This window comes from Eurosta solidaginis, chromosome 5 (genome assembly GCF_040869045.1).
Source record: "Eurosta solidaginis isolate ZX-2024a chromosome 5, ASM4086904v1, whole genome shotgun sequence".
NCBI lineage: Eukaryota > Metazoa > Arthropoda > Insecta > Diptera > Tephritidae > Eurosta > Eurosta solidaginis.
Window position 1 is genome coordinate 272,157,453 of NC_090323.1, and position 22,564 is coordinate 272,180,016.

The 22,564-nt window shown below is 36.2% G+C and overlaps 2 protein-coding genes across 3 annotated transcripts in view; one reads left to right on the forward strand and one right to left on the reverse strand.

Moving 5' to 3' along the window:
• Zasp66 (PDZ_signaling and DUF4749 domain-containing protein Zasp66) overlaps positions 1–22,564 on the forward strand; it is a 75,928-nt gene that overhangs the window by 50,132 nt on the left and 3,232 nt on the right. The window contains 4 exon segments of the mRNA XM_067790730.1: positions 16,013–16,213; positions 17,175–17,254; positions 18,516–18,584; positions 22,409–22,562. Coding sequence (XP_067646831.1) covers positions 16,013–16,213; positions 17,175–17,254; positions 18,516–18,584; positions 22,409–22,562 — 504 coding nt within the window.
• Positions 12,020–14,517, reverse strand: Cdc6 (Cell division cycle 6). Of its 2 annotated transcripts, XM_067790728.1 has the most exons (3): positions 14,419–14,517; positions 12,640–14,033; positions 12,020–12,585 (listed from the first exon to the last, which is right to left on the reverse strand). In XM_067790728.1, the coding sequence occupies exons 2-3, from the start codon at positions 13,838–13,840 to the stop codon at positions 12,167–12,169; spliced, it is 1,620 nt and encodes a 539-aa protein (XP_067646829.1). In that variant the 5' UTR covers positions 13,841–14,033; positions 14,419–14,517; the 3' UTR covers positions 12,020–12,166. The 2 variants fall into 2 exon arrangements, with proteins under 2 accessions (XP_067646829.1, XP_067646828.1); XM_067790727.1 differs by lacking the exon at positions 14,419–14,517 and having other exon boundaries at positions 12,640–14,187.

Below are 22,564 nucleotides of genomic sequence, written 5' to 3' on the forward strand. Positions count from 1 at the left end.
TTTGTTTTGTTTTTTTTTCGTTATTTTTTTTATATATTATATATATTTTTTTCATTTGTTTATTTAATGGTGTGTTCAATTTATACTTAATATTTAAGAATTCATGATTATTATTATTATATAAATTGAACACACCATTAAACAAACAAACATAAATATGTAAAACTGAGCCCGAGTTTGCCAAAAAGCTTCTTTTCGCAAAGAAAAAAGAACTTTACAAAAGCAAATCTACAAAACACACAAATTAATATAGAGACAGAATGTCTCTATTGTGTTGTTACTGTAAAAATTAGATAAACTGAATAAGCAAGAACACAAATACAAGCAGGATAGCCTAGTGGTTAAGGCAACTGCAGTCTTACCGTATGATTCGCGGCTCGAAATACGCCAGTAAATGTTTCTTGCTCTTCAGTTTCTCCTAAAACAAACAATTATTATATGCCGGGTTAAGCTCATAAATTCTTAAATATTAAGAAAATGTTTTCCCTACAAAATCGTAACCCGCCCTAATGTGCACATGTACATGCCATTTAAATGGCCGTCTACATTAGCCAATGGAAAGTACGAGACAAGGTTTTTGTGATTGTGCACAATTCTATTCGGGCCACAAAGGCCATTTGCGCTCTTCTCCTTACAAAAATCATTCTTGTGCATGCCAATATTAAAAATCAAATATTTCTGAATGTTTTACTGGTATTATTTTTGTTATTGTTAACATATGTACATACGTATCCACGCACATACACCAATACATGCACATATATATATATATATATATATATATATACAGCACATACATTAATAAAAGTGATTGTATATAGTTCATGCAGATTCGGGGGCTAAATTTTTGAATATTTAGGCAGATGTGGAAAAATCGGTAATTTGTGAAAAATTTAAATTCAGTTGCTTACGGAATATTGAAAAAAACAGATCAAATCCGTGGAAGTAGTGAAAAAAATTCCAAACGATCTCCAAACAACGAGTACGAATTAACAAACAATTTTAGAGTTTCAACGAAAAAGTTGGTCTATTTTTTTTTTTTTGAATTTAAATACTTCTTGGCTTCTAATTTTCTATATTGCATAGACCAATTAAAATTAAAAAAAAAAGTTTTTGTTATTAATAAAGTGACTTTGAATTTAAATAGTGTTAATTTATTATGCAATAGTCAAAAGGATATCTGCTTAATATTTTTTACTTGTTTTGGTTTTTTTTTTCAAAAAGGGCGTTGTCTAATAAAATTTTGAATTCCACATATACAAAACACACAAAAACCACAGAGAAAAATGGAATACGTTCAATTCAAAAACGGATCCCCACACTATTATAGGGCCCAACCGGACCTCAATGAATGCATTCAATATCAAGTAAGAAACAGTTATATGTAATCAACGAAAGTAACTCACTTTTAAAATGTATATGTATGTATGTGCGTGTGTGTTTATATAATATAAAAATATCAGTAAATTTTAAGGGACTCATACATATGTATGTTCATATGTACATATATGTGAACGTGTACGTGCATATCAAAATTAACTAACGTAAATGACTTCCATAACAATTTGTGCGTACAATAAACATTTTTCAGTTGTGTAATAAAAGACAAATAACAGTTTTGGAGGAAAGTGATTCAAAGCGTGTACTATGAATTGAACCGGAGGTTTAACCAGGATAAGAAGAGGTTTCGTGGAAAGTTTCTGCAGTTTAAAAAAAGTAAAAAATTCTGAAAAATATTAAATGGTATTTTCAATACTGTTCGGAAAAACGGAAACTGGCATCAATGTGCTGAACTTCAAGAAATCGATACCAGTGGATGCTATCCCACTATTTTTCAGGCAGAAATCCATGTAATAGAAGTTTGCGGTAGAGTGTGTCTACGAAGAGGCTAGTCCTCAAAAAGTTTCGTCTTTAGGTCAGAGAGCCTTACGTGCCTTTCAGGCTAACACATTTACTTCTAACCTGGTTGATGAATGCATTAGAGTCCTAAACGGTTTGTTAGCATGCGCTCCCGGATATCAAGGACATGAAGGTAATGAACAGGCGGACTACCTAGCCAAGCAGGGTGCTTTAGCAGCATTCTATGGACAACACTGGACTGAGTGCCCTTGGAAAAACCAAGCCAAATTGTTAAACTCTCAGCAATGAGAGTTCAAGCCAAACGCATTAATCGAAGCAGAGAGGACACACTGGGTACCATACAGGACACTGTAGTATACGATATCACCTAAGTAAGTTAAATCTATCTAATGCACAAATCGGTCGGTTTTGTGAGTTTAAAGATGAAACGCCGCTTCACATTATCTGCCAATGCTTCGCTCTGGCAAGGCAGAGACTTCCATCTAGGTGACGGAACTCCTTTGCTTGGTTTTTCAATGCAAGTCTAAATTCCAGTTAAAATTTACTAGAGTTTAACGCTGCCACTTTGGGCGCTTAAGCTGAGATGAGCAGCAAAATTTTATGTTATCGAACAAAGTGGCAAGGTTAAACACTCGTCAACTTTAACTGGACTTTAAACTCGCACTGAAAACCCGGCCATTAATCCCATCGTGATGTATAGTAAAAAGCCTGAAGAGGTACTTAAATACATTAAAATCCACCAAATACAGAAATAGGGTCAAATGTCAAGCACAAAAGATATAGATTCAGTTCGCAACGCATCGAGGCCTAATAATAATAATAATGATGGAATGATTGGTTTAAAATTTTTACCTATCTATTAAACCAAAAAAATATCAATTTTTATAGAAAACTGAAAAAAATCGAATAAATTTTTGCACATTTTTTCTATTTTATTTTCCCTAAGAAATTGTTATTCCCCCTCCTTGCAAAATCCTAGATACGCTATTGAATTAAACAATGACACGTACACATACATACATATGTACATATATACATATATATATTTTAATAATTTTTCTTCATAAATACATATACATATATGTCTAATGTCCACTGTTTTCTGAATTGTATTTGTTTTTGTTTATTTCAAAACATTTTGCGCATTTCAATAAAACTGATGCCCACCACATACTTACATACATATGTATATGTGTATGTATGTTTGCATTAGTATGCTCTAGAATAATCTTCTAAATTTCCCTCATAAAATACATTCAATTATCGTCGCCTCTGCAGGAAAAACTATTAACTCGACTTTTCACAAGATTTACTTTTTGCTACCGACGAAAGAGGAGAATATTTCTGTATATGGACTGCTGAGGGGATTGTCGCGCTATCTCGATTACCGTTGCGGGAACGTCTCATGGGCGTTTATGAACAAAATTCTGAGATAGGGGTTTCTTCAAAAAAGAGTTTTTAGAAGGTGCGTTTACAAACTGGCCGCCGAGATCGGGTGATATTCCACAAAGGCGTTGATAAATTTCAACATACTTTCAACTTTTGATGAGACGCGGTTGTGATTTCGTTCCATTATAAAATTGTTTTGAATTCAGTTAGCTCCTTTTACCGCAATGGCAACAATACACACACTTGCTTGTGTATTTGTTATAGTATACCCACCGACAATAAAATAAAGATACGAAAATTTCAACGGTTTTGCCAAAGTATTGAAAAATTAGTACATCGAAAATTCGCCTTTGAAATATGTATTCTAAATTATTTTTAGAAAGCTATCGAAGTATCAACAACTGGTTAGCTGTCTGGCGGATATATAGAACTAAATAAATATCTTTATCAATGTAGGCATATACAAACATACATACATAGTATATGCCAAATATGTATTTAAAATACACACATATATGTAGATGAGTCTAAAAGGAAAACCACACAATGGGGTTTTCAAATTCCGGAATCACCAACCTAAAAAACAAATTTATTTTTGATTTGAAAATAATACCAGTTAAAAAATAATTTTTTTGTGATTTGATTGGGGGTTCGAGATCAAATAAAAAATGCATAAAAATCAAATCTCAAATCAAGCGAATTTCTTGTTTCGAAGGATCGTTTTTAATCAAAACATGTAATCATGATGTAAAAATAAAATCGTCGTATGTGTATGTTGTTCATAGTTAGGCAGGGTGTTCTAAATTTCTAATTCCACTAACACAAAAAGAAGTTATTCCACTAATTCATGCTGCCACTAAAATTAAGTGAAGACTATGAAAAAAAAAAAATGTTTAGTGGAAATAACTTTCTTCACGTATTAGTGTTTGTGAAATATTTTTCCACCATCATAAAATTTTTTTAGTGAAACATTCAGTGATTTTCACCAAAATTCAGTGCACTCTGACAACTTTTGGATTAACTGAAATCGAAATTAAACATAGCTTAACTGTCATTATTCGTATACTGACGGTTTCAAGTATAATTTTTTTTTTTCATTAAAAAACAAAGTTTTAAAATTTATAAATTCAGAAAAAAGAGTACAAAATATGTGATCTGAAGATTACTTAAAAAAGGTTTTGTAATAGTAGAATCTGTCATTAATCGAATGCAAACAACTAATCGTTAGTGGTAATTGATTTGTCAATTATCAAGAGCTCTACCTAGTTAGCTCTAATTCACCAAGTCTATACATATGTACATATGTATTTTTATTGGATAATTTTCTTTTTGCCGAAAATTTATTAATATTTTTTGAACTCCTCAAAAGGTAAGCGTTCTCGCCCGGGCGACAGATTTTCATCTTTTGTTTACTCCAGACATCGTGATTCATTTTATAGTACATTCATATGTGAATGTGTGTACACTTCACCATTTCTCCATTTTTTTTTAAACGGCTTGAACGGTTTTGTTTTTATTCGAAACCCATAGTCGGTCTGTATGACATGATCGATTTTTCCACTTTTAATGAGTGTTATGCTTAAGGTGTTGTTGTTGTTGTAGCGATAAGGACACTCCCCGAAGGCCTTGGGGAGTATTATACAGTTGATGGTCCTTTGCCGGATGCAGATCCGGTACGTTCCGGTACCAAGCCCGACCATCTCGGGAACGATTTATTATGACCACTTGCGACCTTCTAGGCCATACCGCCCTACCACCCGCTAGATCCATGAGGAGTTCGGAGTCACCAGAGAATCGGCTCTTAATGAAACAGGATTCGCCACGGATAGGTGAGGTTGATAATTGGGTTTGGAGAAGCTACAACCTGAAAGGGCTGCGCTACACAAACCCCTTGAATCCGATATTTTAGTCGCCTCTTACGACAGGCATACCTACCGCGGGTATATTCCAACCCCCTAACCCGCTGGGGGATAGAAGTTAAGATCAGGGGGTTTATTCTTAAGCGGTGTGTTTTTAATTTGATTTTGAAAATTTTGTGTTGCTGTATGGTAAAGCGGACCCGTAAGGACGATTACTAACTTTTAATACCATGACTCTAAATGCATTCTTGAAAGCCCAAAAATGTTCATTCAATAAGTAGGCGGTGCCACGCATACACATTTTATTAAAGCCCTATTACTTCTTTGCCGGTAACCAAGTGCCAATTTGGGGGGAACAAGTTTTTCAAATACTAAAATATTGCAGGTTCTGTGCTCTAAACAAAATTTTCCTCATATACGTTGTCAATATCTCTTATTGCAACAGAAAGCAGAGTGTTGGATTCTCCTAAAGTATTTTCAATTAAACGCAATTTTTAAAAAATTTTCATTCAGTTAAAAAGGAGTTGCGAATTATTGGACCAAGGGACCTACATGATTTATGCCGACTCGAAACGGCAGATAAATTTTCCCTTAGAAGCTTTTCATGGCAGAAACACACTCGGAGTGTTTGCCAAATCACTTCCGAGGGGCGACTCCGATTATAATTTATTTTCTAGTTGAAAAACTTGTTTCAAAATTTTTGATATCTTTCCCCGGGAGTTGAACCTAAGAGCCCCGGTATGGGAGACGGAGCACGCTACCACCACAGCACGGCGGTCGCCACAAAATTCAAAGCAAATTAACTTGAAATTTGGTCATACATGTTCAAAGAAAGTCACACTTGGAGTAAAAAATTAAATTTTTACCCAAGAAGTGTTATATATTGTTAGCATAATTAACAAAGGCTCTAACTAGCGAATTTCTCGAAACTGCGTATTTTGAAGATTTGGATGATATGTATATTAAAATACACCGACATTAAAAATTTAAAGTGTTAAAACCAATAACAATAGCCTTGTTTGAAGTGAATGTGAAAATAAAATGTTTTTCGATTCTGTTGTAAAATTTTAAATTTGTTGGTTAGGCCCTTTGTGAATTAAGCTAACGATGTGTATCTCGAAAATATTTCTTATTTTTTCCAAGTGTTTTCTTTGAAATTTTTTTTACTTTGACTAATACAATAAAAATGGTGAAAAAAAAAACAAAAAAAGGAAAATTTGGGACTATAGACACCTTAAAATGTCACGAACTTTAAAATTGTACAAGTAAAACTGATTAGACTAATTGTTTCAAACATTGTTGTTGTTGTAGCAATGCTTCGCCCCACCTAATAGCTGCGACCGATCACAAATTTTCATCAATATCCTCTAACGGGAGTCCAAGGAAACTTGCTGTTTCAACAGGGGTGGACCATAATGAAAGGGGCATTAGAGGCGTTGGTTCCACATTACAATTAAAGAGATGGTTGTGTCATGTGGTGACACATTGCAAGCGGGGTATACATTTTGTATGTCGGGGTTGATTCTGGATATGTAAGAGTTTAACCTGTTACAGTATCCAGAACGAAGCTGAGCCAGAGTGACTCGCGTTTCCCTAGGGAGTACGCGTTCCTCTTCCGCAAGTTTTTGGTACTGTTTTTTAATTACTGGATTCACGGGGCAATTCCTGGCATAAAGGTTCGACGCCTGTTTGTGGAGTTCACCAAGGACCTGCTTGTGTTTTTTTGCTCCATACGGCTGAGTTTTCAGGTGCCGTATTTCCTCAAAATGCTTACGGAGATGACTCCTTAAGTCCCTAGGCGGTGTTGGCTCATCAATCAGATATCTGTTGGGATGCCCATGTTTCTGGGTATTCAACACTGTTTGGTTAGCATCTCATTTCTTTCCCTGATGGGGAGTATTCTCGCCTCATTATGTAGATGGTGTTCTGGGAACATAAGAAGACAGCCGGTGGCGGTTCGGAGAGCAGTATTTTGGCAGGCCTCTAGCTTATTCCAGTTGGTAATTTTTAGGCTTGTCAACCATATAGGGGACGCGTAGCATGCAATCGGCTGGCCAATTCCTTTGTATGTGGTAATGAGCGTTTCTTTGTCTTTTCCCCAAGTACTGCCAGCAAGGGATTTGAGGATTTTATTACGGCTCTGGATTTTCGGTACAATTGCGGCTGCGTGCTCACCAAAATGTAGATCCTGATCAAACGTCACACCCAAGATTTTGGGGTGTAGGACAGTCGGTAGCATAGTGCCATCGACGTGGATGTTGAAAATGGTCGACATTTGGGACGTCCATGTTGTAATAAGGTCGCGGAGGATTTAGTCGGTGATAATGCCAGGTTTCGCGAGGCGAAAAAACTGGAGAGATCAGGGAGGTAGCCGTTTATTCTGTTGCAAAGCTCATCGATCTTTGGGCCTGGGCCTGTGGCCATTATTGTGCAGTCATCGGCGTAGGAAACGATAGTAACTCCTTTTGGTGGCGAAGGTAGCTTAGATATGAAGAAATTAAACAAAAGTGGGGATAGGACACCACCCTGTGGCACCCCCTGTTTAATTCTTCTTGGTTTTGATGTTTCATTTCTAAATTGCACCGATGCCTGCCGAACACCCAGATAATTTGCGGTACACCTTTTAAGATATGGGGAAGGGTAGATCCTTCCAGGTCTTGCAGAAACGTGACATGGTTGACCGTATCGAAAGCTTTTGATAGGTCTAACGCAACGAGTACTGTTCTATGGTGAGGGTTTTGATTTAAACCGCGATTTATCTGGGTGCTGATGGCATTTAGCGTGGTGGTGGTGCTATGGAGTTTTCTGAAGCCATGCTGATGGCAAGCCAGCTGCAAATTTGCCTTGAAGTAGGGGAGCAAAATGGCTTCAAGCGTCTTGGCTACTGGCGATAAGAGAGATATCGGGCGATATGACTCTCCTATGTTAGCTCGTTTCCCAGGCTTTAGTAGCGGGACCACCTTGGCCATTTTCCATTTTTCGGGTATGACAAAGGTGGAAAGAGACAGGTTGAAGACATGTGCTAAATATTTGCAACCCTCTTTTCCTAGGCTTTTAAGCATCGGCATGGCTATGCCGTCTGGGCCACCTGCTTTGGATGGTTTGGCATGACCGATGGCATCCTCAACCTCTTTGGCGGTGATGGTAATTGGTGACGCGCTGAATTTATGTTTATGTGCGTGTCTGTTGGCCCTCCGTCTATCTTTGTCGACCGTAGGTTAGGTTAGGTTGAACTGGCCGGTCCATGAGGACCTCACATAGACTGATTGTGTCCGTAGTGTTACCAGAAGTTTGTAACACTACGGACTCAATCGATTTCGATGCCTATCACGATCTATGGCATTCAAACTTGCGGGTGGACAGTAGGGGTGAGATGTTAGCGGATCAAATAGAAGAAACGAAGTTCGGCACTATAAACGGAGACGCCCCCACACGAATGGTAGGAAGCTGTCACAGTTTGCCAGATATTTCAATCGTGAGCGCCGAACTCGTAAACTGCGTCAACTGGCAGCCGATGGTAACATTGGCATCCGACCACCTATACCTATTTCGCTAGAGCGTCCCGCCGACTTTATCGTAGCAGAAAAACGCACTTTCATTAACTTTAAAAAAGGAAAGTGGTACGAATACAAATCCTTTACAGACAACCGCTTTGCTGACCTCCACCTCGGCTCGTTTCATTCCCGCCGGTAGAATTCCCGAAATTCGGCCCCACTTCCCGGCAGAGGCCGCAAGTTTAGCGAGAGAACGTGACCTTATAAGACAGCTCGATCCCGGCGACCCCCAAATAAGGGATATAAACCAACGCATCAGATTGCTTGTGGATAAACACTAGCGGGCGAAATGGGAGGAGCACCTAAGCGGTTGTAACCTCTCTGCCGGTGTAGATAAATTTTGGTCCACTGTAAGGTCCCTATCGAATCCGTCTAGGCACAATGACAAAGTTTCCATCGCCTTTGGCGACAAAGTGCTGTCGGATGCGAAAAAATGCGCGAGCGCTTTCATAATGCATTCTACAGTCGACAAAAATAGACGGAGGGCCAACAGACACTCACGTAAACATAAGTTCATCGCGTCACCAATTACCATCACTGCCAAAGAAGTTGAGGATGCCATCGGTCATGCTATACCATCCAAAGCAGTGGGCCCAGACGGCATAGCCATGCCGATGCTTAAAAGCCTAGGGAAAGAGGGTTTCAAATATTTAGCACATGTCTTCAACCTGTCTCTTTCCACCTTTGTCATACCCGAAAAATGGAAAATGGCCAAGGTGGTCCCGCTACTAAATCCTGGGAAACCAGCTAACATAGGAGAGTCATATCGCCCGATATCTCTCCTATCGCCAGTAGCCAAGACGCTTGAGCCATTTTGCTCCCCCACTACAAAGCAAATTTGCAGCTAGCCTGTCATCAGCATGGCTTTAGAAAACTCCATAGCACCACCACCGCGCTAAATGCCATCAGCACCCAGATAAATTGTGGTTTGAATCAGAAGCCCCACCATAGAACAGTACTCGTAGCGCTAGACTTATCAAAAGCTTTTGATACGGTCAACCATGACACGTTGCTGCAAGACTAGGAAGGGTCTACCTTTCCCCCATGTCTTAAAAGGTGGACCGCAAATTATCTGGGTGTTCGGCAGGCATCGGTGCAATTCAGAAACGAAATATCAAAGCCAAGAAGAATTAAACAAGGGGTGCCTCAGGGTGGTATCATATCCCCACTTTTGTTTAATTTTTACATATCAAAACTACCTTCGCCACCAGAAGAAGTTACTATCGTTTCTTACGCCGATGACTGCACAATAATGGCCACAGGCCCGGGCCCAAAGATCGATGAGCTTTGCAACAGAATAAGCGGCTACCTCCTTGATCTCTCCAGTTTTTTCGCCTCGCGAAACCTGGCATTATCACCGACTAAATCATCCGCGACCCTATTTACAACTTGGACGTCCCAAATGTCGACCATTTTGAACATCCACGTCGATGGCACTACACTACCGACTGTCCCACACCCCAAAATCTTGGGTGTGACATTTGGTCGGGATCTACAGTTTGGTGAGCACGCAGCCGCAACTGTCCAGAACCGTAATAAAATCCTCAAATCCCTTGCTGGCAGTACTTGGGGAAAAGACAAAGAAACGCTCATTACCACATACAAAGCAATTGGCCAGCCGTTTGCGTGCTACGCGTCCCCTATATGGTCGCCAAGCCTAAAAACTACCCACTGGAAGAAGCTACAGGCCTGCCAAAATACTGCGCTCAGAACCGCCACGGGCTGTCTTCTAATGTCCCCAGAACACCATCTACACAATGAGGCGAGAATACTCCCCATCAGGAAGAGAAATGAGATGCTAACCAAACAGTTCCTGTTGAATACCCAGAAACCTGGGCATCCCAACAGACATCTGATTGATGAGCCAGCACCGCCTAGGGACTTAAGAAGTCATCTCCGTAAGCATTTTGAGGAAATAAGGCACCTGAGAACTCAGCCGTATGAAGCAAAAAAACACAAGCAGGTCCTTGGTGAACTCCAGAAACAGGCGTCGGAACTTTATGCCGGAAATTGCCCGGTGAATCCAGTACTCGGGGAACAGTACCCGAAACTTGCGGAAGAGGAACGCATACTCCCCAGATAAACGCGAGTCAGTCTGGCTCAACTTGTTCTGGATACTGTAACAGGTTAAACTCTTACATATCCAGAATCAACCCCGACATAGAAAATGTATGCCCCGCTTGCAATATGTCCCCACATGATACCAACCATCTCTTTAATTGTAATGTGGAACCAACGCCTCTAACACCCCTTTCATTGTGGTCCATCCCTGTCGAAATCGCAAGTTTCCTTGGCCTCCCATTAGAGGATACTGATGACAATTTGTGATCGGTCGCAGCTATTAGGTGGGGCGAAACATTGCTACAACAACAACAAAACCCGTCGGGGTTGCCGTCGCGTAGACCAGAACATCTAGAAAACTGGCACCGTCCATGGCAGGATCTGCATTGGGCGGATGTGGCAAACATATATATATTCTGGCTAAGGCGCAGACTACGGGACGTCCTAAGGCGTGAACAGCAAGGAGCCACAAAAGATGTATAGAAGTTACGTGGACGTCTGGTTTTGGGATCTAGCCCAGAACAACCTGTCCGATGCAACCATCCCTTACATTAGACACACTGACAAGAGTATGACCGTCCAGGATTCAAGGGGTTGTGTAGCGCAATATATAGCTTCTCTAACCCAATTGTCAACCTCACCTTCGAGCGGCGAATCCCGTTTCACTAACAGACGAGGCTCTGGCGACCCCAAGCTCCTCATGGAACTTGGGGGTGGGGAGGGAGGGATGGCCTGAAGGTTTAATGTGGCCATATAAATCGTTCCCGAGATGGTCGGGCCAGCACCTTAATGGTGTTGTGTTACCGGGGCGTATCGAATCTGTATCCGACAAAGGACCATCACATCGATAACACTCCCCAAAGCCTTCGGGGAGTAACTAATCGCTACAACAACAACAACAAGTATGACCGTCCTAAAAAGATTATTTTCCGGCAGATGCAGCAAAACCATTTCTCAGGACCGGGGTCAGGAGACGGACTCGATACCTTCCCGGAGCAAGAAAAGATAACAATTTGAAGAAAAGGGAAGATAACAATTTGTGGCAGGGACGTAACAAATTAAATGGGGTTACACTGAAATGGCAGTCCTTGGTCGGGAAAAATACCGAGTCGCTCCGGTACATCGAACCGACGGCCTTGGGAAGCGTGTTTCAACCGTAAAATATAAAAGCGTCCGAACGTTTGCAACAAATCATGAATTTAAAAAAAATTTAATATGGTTTTAAATAAAAACTATGCAAATTCTTATAATCCCAACACAAGTATGCACAAGCAAATGTATTATTATATAAACAATTGCGACTTTAATTATCTTTTCAATAATAACTTAGTAACTTTATTAATAATTTATTTGAAATTGTAAAAATATTAAATTTACATGAATTTTAGTTTTTTGATTTCATAGTATAACATACATAAATAGTTAAAAATTAATGTCATATTATCATTTCCCAAGACAGGTGGTGTCGTCTAATATAGATGAAATTAATTGTTTATCTTTCAGTGCACCATTTACTTCTTCTTCATCCCATTGTAGCAATACTTTGCTTAAACGTGGCTCTTTTTTCCGCATAATACGCAATATCCCACGGGTTTCTACCAAACCTACTAATCCTGCAAACTCAGCTTGATCCAGTACATGAATATTTCGCTTAACACAAACTCGCCGATACACTTCATGTAATCGTCCAATAGTTATATCTTTATTACGTTCTTTACGTATCATAAGCATTAAAGTGCATAACACAATCTTCTGTTGCAATGGAAATGAGTCCTCTATATCTTCTTGTAAATTTTGAGATACGCCGTACACTTTATTAAGGACCGCTGCAACTTGCGTCACTTGCACGGGTTTTAAAATAACTGCAATCAACTAAAGTAATTATGAGCTCTATCAAATAACAAAACGTGTTTTACCTTCTTCCGTATTGTCAACTGCATTTTCTCCTAAAGCTAAGTTTTTCAAGTCAATCTCACGTCGTCCCGTTTTCATTTGTTGTTCTGCAATTTCCACTACTCGTCTGCCAATATCCAGTGCACGGCGTACATCACCACTTACAGCACTCACTTTAGCTGCTAATAGTTGAAGCGTGACTGGTGGGAAAACCTCTAGAACACCGGCCTCTTCCAGTCTTGAACGGAATATTTCCACGATTTGTTGCTTTGTATAGGGTGCAAAGTGCATGTGTTGGGGCTTCAGTTCGCATCGTGCATTCAAACGCATTAATGTACGCTCTGTCAGATCAAGACTATTAGCAATACCCACCAAAAGCAGTTGCGCATTTGGTAGTGATGGCCATTCGAAAATTGTATATAGAACTGATTGTTTAGAGCTACAAAGTTGATCGATTTCATCCAACACTATAAGTAACATACGTCGAGATGAACGCAAATGTTGCTGCACAGATGCGAGATAATCACGTTCGGTGCGTCCAGATGGATGAAGTTTCAGTTCAGTACATATTTTCTTGTACACGCCATTTATGCTGGCAATGGACGTACAATTAATATAAACACATTGCAAACATTTCGATAACTCAGGTGATCTTAAAAGTAAAGAGAGGCAAGCTGTTTTACCAGTACCTGGTTGTCCTGATACATAAAGACTACCGGAACGCTTTTGTTCTATATGCTTTTGGAAGAAATTCCTTAGCTCCTGTAATTCCTGCTCACGTCCTGGCAAGAATTGTGTTTCTGCGCTATTTAGCACACGCCGTGCATTCTGATACTTGTTCCGTGTAGGTGTTGCCTGCTGCTTATGGATTTCTTTTTCTTTGTCGGTACCGGCGTCTTCTTCATAGTCATCCGTTTCTAAATCTTTGCAGTCGTCTATACTAAGTCTATCAATTAATCTGGATGGACTTATGAGTTCAGTTTTATTTTTCCACCGGCCCTGTTTTGGTGGTGATACATTAAGTGGGTCATTTTGAAATTCGCTGTCTTCGTCACTTGAACAATTGCCTTTGCTCTGCGTCGCTGCTTTACGTTTTGTATTCAACGAGTGTTTCTTGCTCGCGCTTGGTTTGCCGCGCCGTGGAGTCTTCGGTTCCTGAATATCCTCACTATTTTCTGCAGCTCGATTAGTTTTACCTTGTTGTTTACCTTTGGTTTTGTGCATCACGTTAAGAGTTTTTGAATTTTCTTTATCTATTTCTGCACACGTTGGAGGTTTTCGGCATATTTCAGCTTCTTCCTCACCGCTTTCGTCATTGCTTGTAACACAAGGTTTTGATTGCCGTCGACGCCAAAACTCTGAGCGCCGTGAAGGTGTTTGATGTGTACTTACTGGCGAATTTGTCGGTTTACCAATACTGCTAAGGCGAGTTGAGCGACGTACCGAGGTCATAATGAATTTATTAAATAATATAAAACTGTTAAAACATACAAATTTCAGACTTTTCTCTCAACAATTAAGAAAAATAAAGTTACAAAGATGTTATGGCGCGAAAACCACTGACACTTGATTTCTCAGCTGTTCTTAGCTGAGAAGGTTGCCACTGAATTTTCACAGGGTGTATCATAATTAGAAACATCAAATTATAGAAGCTCATAGTAAAAATTAAATAGGATTCAGTTGCAACTTTTTTGACAGATGGGTTATAGAAAAGTGTGTCAAAAAAAACACAGGAACTAAATTTAAAACCTATTTTATTTTGACTATGACTATGCGCCATTATGTACAGTCACTAAATTTACATTTTACCACTATTTTCCGTATATTTCCTGGTCTTTTTATGTTAAGGTTCTATTGTATTTGAAATTGACTCTCGTCATTACTGTATTCATACTGAAACATTTAATGCCAACAACTACATTGTATTGCCAACATTACGTAAGCTACTATTAATATGTATGAAAGCAACGAATGGGCGGGGAGCCGTTTTATGAGAGCGCAAACATTTTTTCGTTTAGAGAGAAAACATACCTTAGAGGACGAATTTAAAAATGAAATTGAAATCAATTTTGAGAAAAGTATATTTATGTATATACACATCTATATAGATATATGTATAAAATATACGAAAATGTACTAGAAGCATTTGTTTCCCACTCATGTATACATAGGTATATGCAAAATAATGTGTATGAATTTGCATAAATATATAAAAATATTTCCTTCGTTTTATTTCTTTGTATGTGTTATATAAATTGCTCCCATATACAATACTTCGATTTATTAGATATTTTCTACAATAAAGTGGTAAACGCCACAGACGTTTATTTGTACTAAAAATGCCATTTATTACGTTGTTGTCGTATTGATGTTTCAAATTATTGGTATATACAACAGCAATGAAAAAATATTTGGCCGGCCGCCAAAGTTTTTTAGCACTGTTCTTGTCATTTCCGAAGGAATACTATAAAGTAAAAGCAACAATTTTTGCATCTATAGCAAACGAATATGAGAATTTCCCAAATGGCTTTTGGGATACGAATGTTGTCGGTTATAACCTACAGAGTCCCACGGGATGTGAGTTGTTCTTGGTTTCCATTAGACCTAAATGACTGACATAAATAACTGCCTCAAGCTGACCAGGTGGTCAGTTGGTGCCAAAGACGTTTCCACTATATTAAATTACTGATTCGAAGTCTATAACGAAATTGTTGGTCTAATGCCATGCTAAAATTTTGTGTTCATTTATTTCACAGCCCGTTTTAATATATCCCGTTGTTTCACGCAATGTGACATTATAGATTGACGTCACATCAGTTGACAAACGAAAAAGAAGGCGATCATATAAGCAAATGAAGTTTAAAAGTCAAAAGGTTCGGCAATTGCCGTTTTCACTTAGTAGCCAATTTAATTGTCACTTTGTAGTCAAAACGGACGGTAAACGAATTTGACGTCGTATGACAAGCCGCTTGATATGCCCAAGTTTGTTGTCAAGCATAAGCTAAGATTTTAATATTTATTTGAGTTGAAATCTAAAGTATAACATAAATTCAGTTTTAGTATTTTAGTATTATTATCGGCAGTGTATATGGCAGATAACACATTATTTTTGTGTATGAAATGACGGTCAGCATTAAACTTAGATGGTGCAAACACCCTCAACATATAAGTTTTTAACTATTTAATTTTAAGATAATATAATTGGGCGTACTCATAACCGAAACTAACTAGGTACTCATAGTTAGCTACAGATAAACCGTAACAAATTATACCAAAAAGCTGCTGTTAATTTTAAGTACCTACTTAACTTTGGCTATGATTACGCCTGAATTATTTTAATGCAAAACAAAATTAGATCATTTTTCAATAATAACAATCATATCTTTTTTAATCTAGCCATACCGAACAACTCCATTGGTGCTTCCAGGTGCTAAGGTCAAGAAGGATGCACCAACCACAGAATCATACTTGAGATATCATCCAAATCCGGCTGTGCGCGCTCACCCCGGCCATGATTTCCATGACAGTGTGATGAAGCAACGCGTCGCCGATACCATGTTGCACAAGGTTGTTGGTACGGATGCCGATACTGGCAAGGTACGTAAAATAAAAAGCTTGTGTGATTTCGTTTTTGGCGTTCTGAAAATCGTTCCATTTTTTATTTTAACTAATAAGTTTGTTAAATAATTTTTTTATTTATTATAATCATTCAATTTTGTAATTATCATTATTTTTAACTTTTTACCCTGTCTTAATAAGATCATTTCGTAAATTTTTTTTTTAAACCTTTGCATCGAAGGTTTAGGCTTAACTTTAAGTTTCCGATATCAAAAAGGAATGTTTAAACGATTCCGATTTCCAGAACAGGTAGAAAGTCGGATCTGCCCATTTTCGAAGACAAAAAAGGGTACGATTTTCCGATCGATTAAAAACGGAAATCCAGGAAATATCAACCAAAAAAGATTTGTGGAACACGCCTGATAAAATCACATTATATTGAAAATTTTAAAAAATCTTTATTAAAAGTAATACATTTCTTATCAAATTCGTTTTTCATAAATGGTTTCATGGGTAATAAAAAAGAAATAAAAAAATCATGGGTTATAATTCTTGTATTTACCTATAAGTTGATGTACTATAAAAGACTATGTCTTAACGATAGAGCCATTCTTCACTATATAAATAAATAAATAAATAAAAATAACAAAGAAATAAAAAAAAAATAAAATAAATAAATCTTTTTCTTCCCTTGAAAACCATCACTAGCTTTAAGTATCAACTTAATTTCGACTGTGAATAGCCTTTTGGTGAAATATTTTATAAAACAAAAATTTTCTGTACATCAAAATATATACTGAAAAAGCAAACTCATAGTTGCGTAAGCACCATATGTTTTTTCAGTAAATCAGTAAACGTTTCTACTGATCCGTTGGAAATCTGTAGCAACCGAAATCGGAATCCACAGCAGAATCGAAGCTTTCTTTCATTTCTAAGATTCATATAAAAAAAATGTTTATAAAAATTGTTCATTACCTAATTTCTTCAATTTATTTTCTAGGTCTTCCACAAACAATTCAACTCCCCCATCGGCCTGTACTCTGACAGCAACATTGAAAACACCATCAGACAAACAGTTCCGTAAGTTTCAATTATTTTTTACTCTCTACTTACTATTTTACATACCACAATGGATATTAGATTCATATACATTTTTGAAAATAAAATAGCTTTATTAAATATATAAAACGCCTATTGTGACACATTGGCTTATTAAACAAACAAAAAAAAAACTAAAATAAATATTACGTTATAATAGCAAGTTGTCATATTAATATAAAAAATCTCTAACTCATATTTTGCTAAGCAGATTTTCGACTGACTTTGGTGTGCATTTTTTATAAATCTGATAAAAATTTAATATATTATTACCTTCTAAAAATGGAATTCACCATTACATTTATTCTGTAAGGCAGCATAAATGTGTTTTGGGGATATTTTATATTAAGACAATGTTATAAACATTTAACACAATTTATTTGGATGCTATGAAAACTGGATAGACTACTTACATATTCAGAAAAATAACCGAATTTCATTTTGCGCGATTTTTGGTATTTTGCAGATTTTAAGTGAATTTACATTAATATTAACTTTTGTAGATATAAATATGTAACTTCAAGAAAATTCATTATCTGGGTATGTTTATCTGGGTTTAACACTATCGTGGGACTGCTCAGCTAATGCTTTAGCGTTTGCCAAATGATAAATTAATTAAGTACTATTACGTGTTTGGAAATTATTTATTATATTCGTAATGTGTCATTGGCATACTCACATATGCTTGGTTTTCACTAGGTCAAATTTGACCATAAACTAGGTAATGAAAACGGTAAATGCGTTTGCCGTCTGTTTTGACTACAAAGTGGCAATTAAATTGAGCAATAAGTGAAAGCGGCGATGACCCATGACTATAAATGTAAATATTTCTGAGACAGTGTTCACATTTGTTTCAATTAACATAACTGTGCTGATTCACATGCTTACTGAGATGCTTTTTTAAATTAATTTACACGCCAACCAACTGAAAGAACCATGGACATGTTTTTAGCAATAGGTTTTTGGAATTAGAATCTATTTTCCTTTCTCTATGTAGGTATGTTATATTTATGCGTGTGTGTTCCCAGCTAATCATTGTTGTATATTAAAAAATAGATTTACTGACATTTACTGCATAAATATTTTATAAACTATTTTAGTAAAATTTGTTAATGCCTTCACTTTTTTGTTATGCTTTCTTCCCTATATCTTTACTATGTGTGTGTGTATGTATGAACTTTTGAAAAATAGATATTAATTTCGTGAATTACAAATGTATTTTTAACTATTGTTATTGTTGTAGCGCCAGTCTCAAAAGTACGCACATAAGGAGTAGTCCTTTGCATCGTCCTATGCCGACAAAACTTGACCGGTAAAAGTAAATCGTAAAACACTCAGATAGTTAAATCAATCGAACGACCAAACAATTCAATCGATAGATCACAAAATTCACAGAGCCATGAAATATAGCATTATCATAAAATCATAATTAGTAATTCATTGGTTAATTCAAAAACCAACCTATGTACCTTGAAACGAAACTACATAAAGGCCAATCAAAAAACATTACATCGCTTTAATATTTCAATTCATCCTTGTACATATGCTCTATTTAGTTTATTTTCTTATTTCTTCAGTAATTTTTAGTCTTTGCATTATTTTCAAGCTGATTTATGATGCCTTATTTAGAAAAGTATCCTAACATCCTCTTTCTGTAAATACAAATTAATAAGTTAGTCGGTTCAACTTCAATTGACTGCTTATGTCTTTTTGAATTATTGTTGTTTGTCAAATCTGGTTTCTTCATTAATTGTATACGATCAACTTTCTTGAAGGTGTAACTTTTTTATTATAAATAAAATTTCAGTTGTGATGGAGACTTTTTGAGAAAAATTCTGAGACATGGCGCTTTTAAAACAAAATGTGAAATGCAACATTATTTTTGAAATTTCCAATATAGAGGAATTTAAACTTATAACCAAGTTGAGTGTTTTTGTGAGCCGATTTTCTGATAGCTTTTTAGATGCTGACCCATCAATTGGCTTTTCATTTTGGTTGAATTTAAATTAATCGATCTTTAAAAGTTCCCTAAGGGTGATGCGGGTTTTCATAAAAGTAAGAAACCCGTTGAGTTCCATAGCCCCCCGTCCGACTTATACTCCACATTACAACGATGCGTGATCGAAATAAAAGTTTAAATCACAATAGCCCTGAAACAGGCAATCGGATTAGGTCAATATGTGAAATGGTGGCTACCAGTTCTCATTAGATCCATAACTTATTATCATTTCTACGAATCTTTTGACAGTTTCTGACTTATCGTTGGAGTGAAATTGCTTTTCGATACGTGATCGTTTAACACGATACGGGCCCATGTTTCACTTTTCATCAAGCAACATATGAATATCTTTACCCGTAGGCTTGTTTCGTTTGATATATTAGCTGTGTTTTTTTACATTTATGTATATATATATGGTGTCTCCACCATTTCTCCTCACACTACTACTATGTATAACTGTCGGTGAGCGTTTTAGTTTAATCCTAAATGTACATGTATGTATATACATGTAAAAAGAAAAAAACATGGATATTACTAGGACACATCTAATGTATGAGATTCGAAATGGGTGAACTATCTCACGTGATGCGTGGTTAGTGCCAAATGATATATATACTCTAAACCTCAGTGGTTTCCAAAACTCCATTTATCCGTATCCGTCCATATCCATCCATATCAATCCCATCTATCCTACTTGTAAATGTGACGTTCTTTTGCGTTCGAAAATATTTTTTTTTAGGTTGCGAAAAACTTAAGTTATGAAATTATCAAATAACCAACACAATTAATTTAATTAATAAAATCTTTAATTTGACAAAAAACATTTACAACAACAAAAACAATAATATATTAAAAATGAACAATAATTTACGTCCAAATAATATTAAACAAATCGTTGTTTATTTTACTATCAACATACATATGTAGTAAGTATTTAGCTAGTAGATATCAAATATATTGGTCTTAAATCACTTTTTTGATAAGTAGGGCTTATTTTGATTACAAGAAAAGACGTATACAAATTTTTTGAAAAAGGACAAAGCTGCACAATTAATATTAGAATTTTCATCGATCTATCTTTCCTGGAACATAAACGAAAAATTTTGGAGCAGCAAAAACTCAGAGAACAGAAAGAGCAGCAAGAGCGACAACAACGTCAAGAAAAAACCCAACAAAAATAATTTACAAACACACAAATCTTTAAAAACATGGAAATAAGAACAAGGAAATAAATAAATAAATTTTATAAATTTAAATAAAATGAAACCTCTAACTCCATACAAACATAATAACAAAATCAGGAAAAGGTCTAAGTTCGAACTTTTTAAAGGAACTAAATGATATAAATTGTAAGAAACATCAAAATGACATTAATTTTTTTTAGCTAATTAATTATTTAGAGAGAGAGGAGCTTTAGACTCTGAGTACGGTTAATTGAAGTTGACTTAAAGATGATGTAATTATATAGAACTGAATATTTTATATATTTTTTCTTTTTTAATTGGTCTGTGTTACATAATTATTTTACTTTAATATATTTTTGAATATTATTTCGTCTATGTTTTGGTTTTTTTTAATATAATTTGTTTAATATTCAGTTCTAATTAGGTGCATAGAGTTAGTCATAGTTTTTGACATATCTGTCAAAAAGCCGTAACTAACTTTGAGTACAGTTTTATTTTTCCCTACTACTCGCTTCCTTGAGCGTTACTTAATTACTCTATTTAACTTCAAAACACCTAGAATCCCGCCAGTAATTACCTCACCCCTCTCTCCTGGTATTAATTAAAGTGTGCTTTTCCAATGGAAATATGCTTTGTATAACGAAAAGAAAAGCTTGAGCCATAATAACAATTAGCATTGTGTAGATATATCGCTGAATTTTAAAGCAAACTAGTGTTAAATTACTTATATCTCATCAATAAATTTGTCCTCTCTTTAATATAAGCTGCTCATTAAAGTGGCCTGGGAAAAATGAAATTAACGATTTTTTGAGCCTCACCCTTTCATATGGTAATACATTTACCAGGGATATAATATATTCCCTTTTCAATTGGAGACGGTTAAGGCGTGTCGAAAATAGGTACCTATGAAGATACACCTTATATCCTTCACCGTTGTATTAAAGGTCACTAAAAATCGTTAATATGATTTTTAAGGACAATTATAGTGCTCATACATCGCATACACATCAGTTCCAATAGTGGTCCCTGGGCCTTGTGTACTTGAATATACATACATAAAAAATTAATTCCCTCTCATACTAGTCCACATCTACATATGTTTATATAAAAATTAAATATCGCAGATACATACATTTAGCGCCACTATTAAAATATAACAGTAGGGTGGTCCAAAAAGTGTAGAGTGTTTGAAAGAGTATTAATATTTTTTAAAATCAGCATTGCTTACTTATTTGAACCACCCTGACATACAATCTAAAATAAATATGAGCACATTTGCATATACTAACAGACATACACATTTATACAAGCATTCATTAGCTAACAGCACAATTAAACAAAAAAATATTAAAAGAAACAAATAAATATTAATCTGTTTGCCAAATTATAATGATAATTAATTCTAACGTATTGTGCACATCCTATTTTTTCTTTCTCTCTCTCTCTCACACACATACAAAAAAAAAAAAATAAAAAATAAAATTCTGCAACTGTAATAACAAAAAACAATTTAAAATCATCGTACATATCAAAAATTGCGTAACAATTTTCTTAAAAACGTACTCGTGTTGCTTTCGGATTGATTGGAACTGCACTTAAAATACCCAACAATAAATAATCATTTTAACCATTATAAATGACAACTTAAAATAAAAAAAAAACATTGAACCACTGAATTTATAATAAAAAAATAATTGTAACCATTTTGAAATCATCGTAATAATGCGATCAACCGAACGTACGCCATCATGCCATTGTACCGTCCACGGCCTCCACTTGGGCTGACAATTTGTGAACATCGATTTTGTAAAAATAATCTTAAATAACAACAAATAAATATGCATATTGAATTCATAATTCACCACAACATCGTACCGTTATTGACAAATTACAATAAATTCCAAAAAATAAAAACAATGAAATAAAATTCGTTGAATATCAACAACAAAATAGTTATAAGAAGACTCTTCAATTCGACCCATCGAAAAGCGAGACCTATAAAGTCATACAGGAAGAGGGCTATGTCAACAACAATTATGCACCGCAAGAAGTCACTGTGCCTGTACAGCCAAAGGTTTTCCAACCGAATCGATCGGTTCCAGGAAAGGT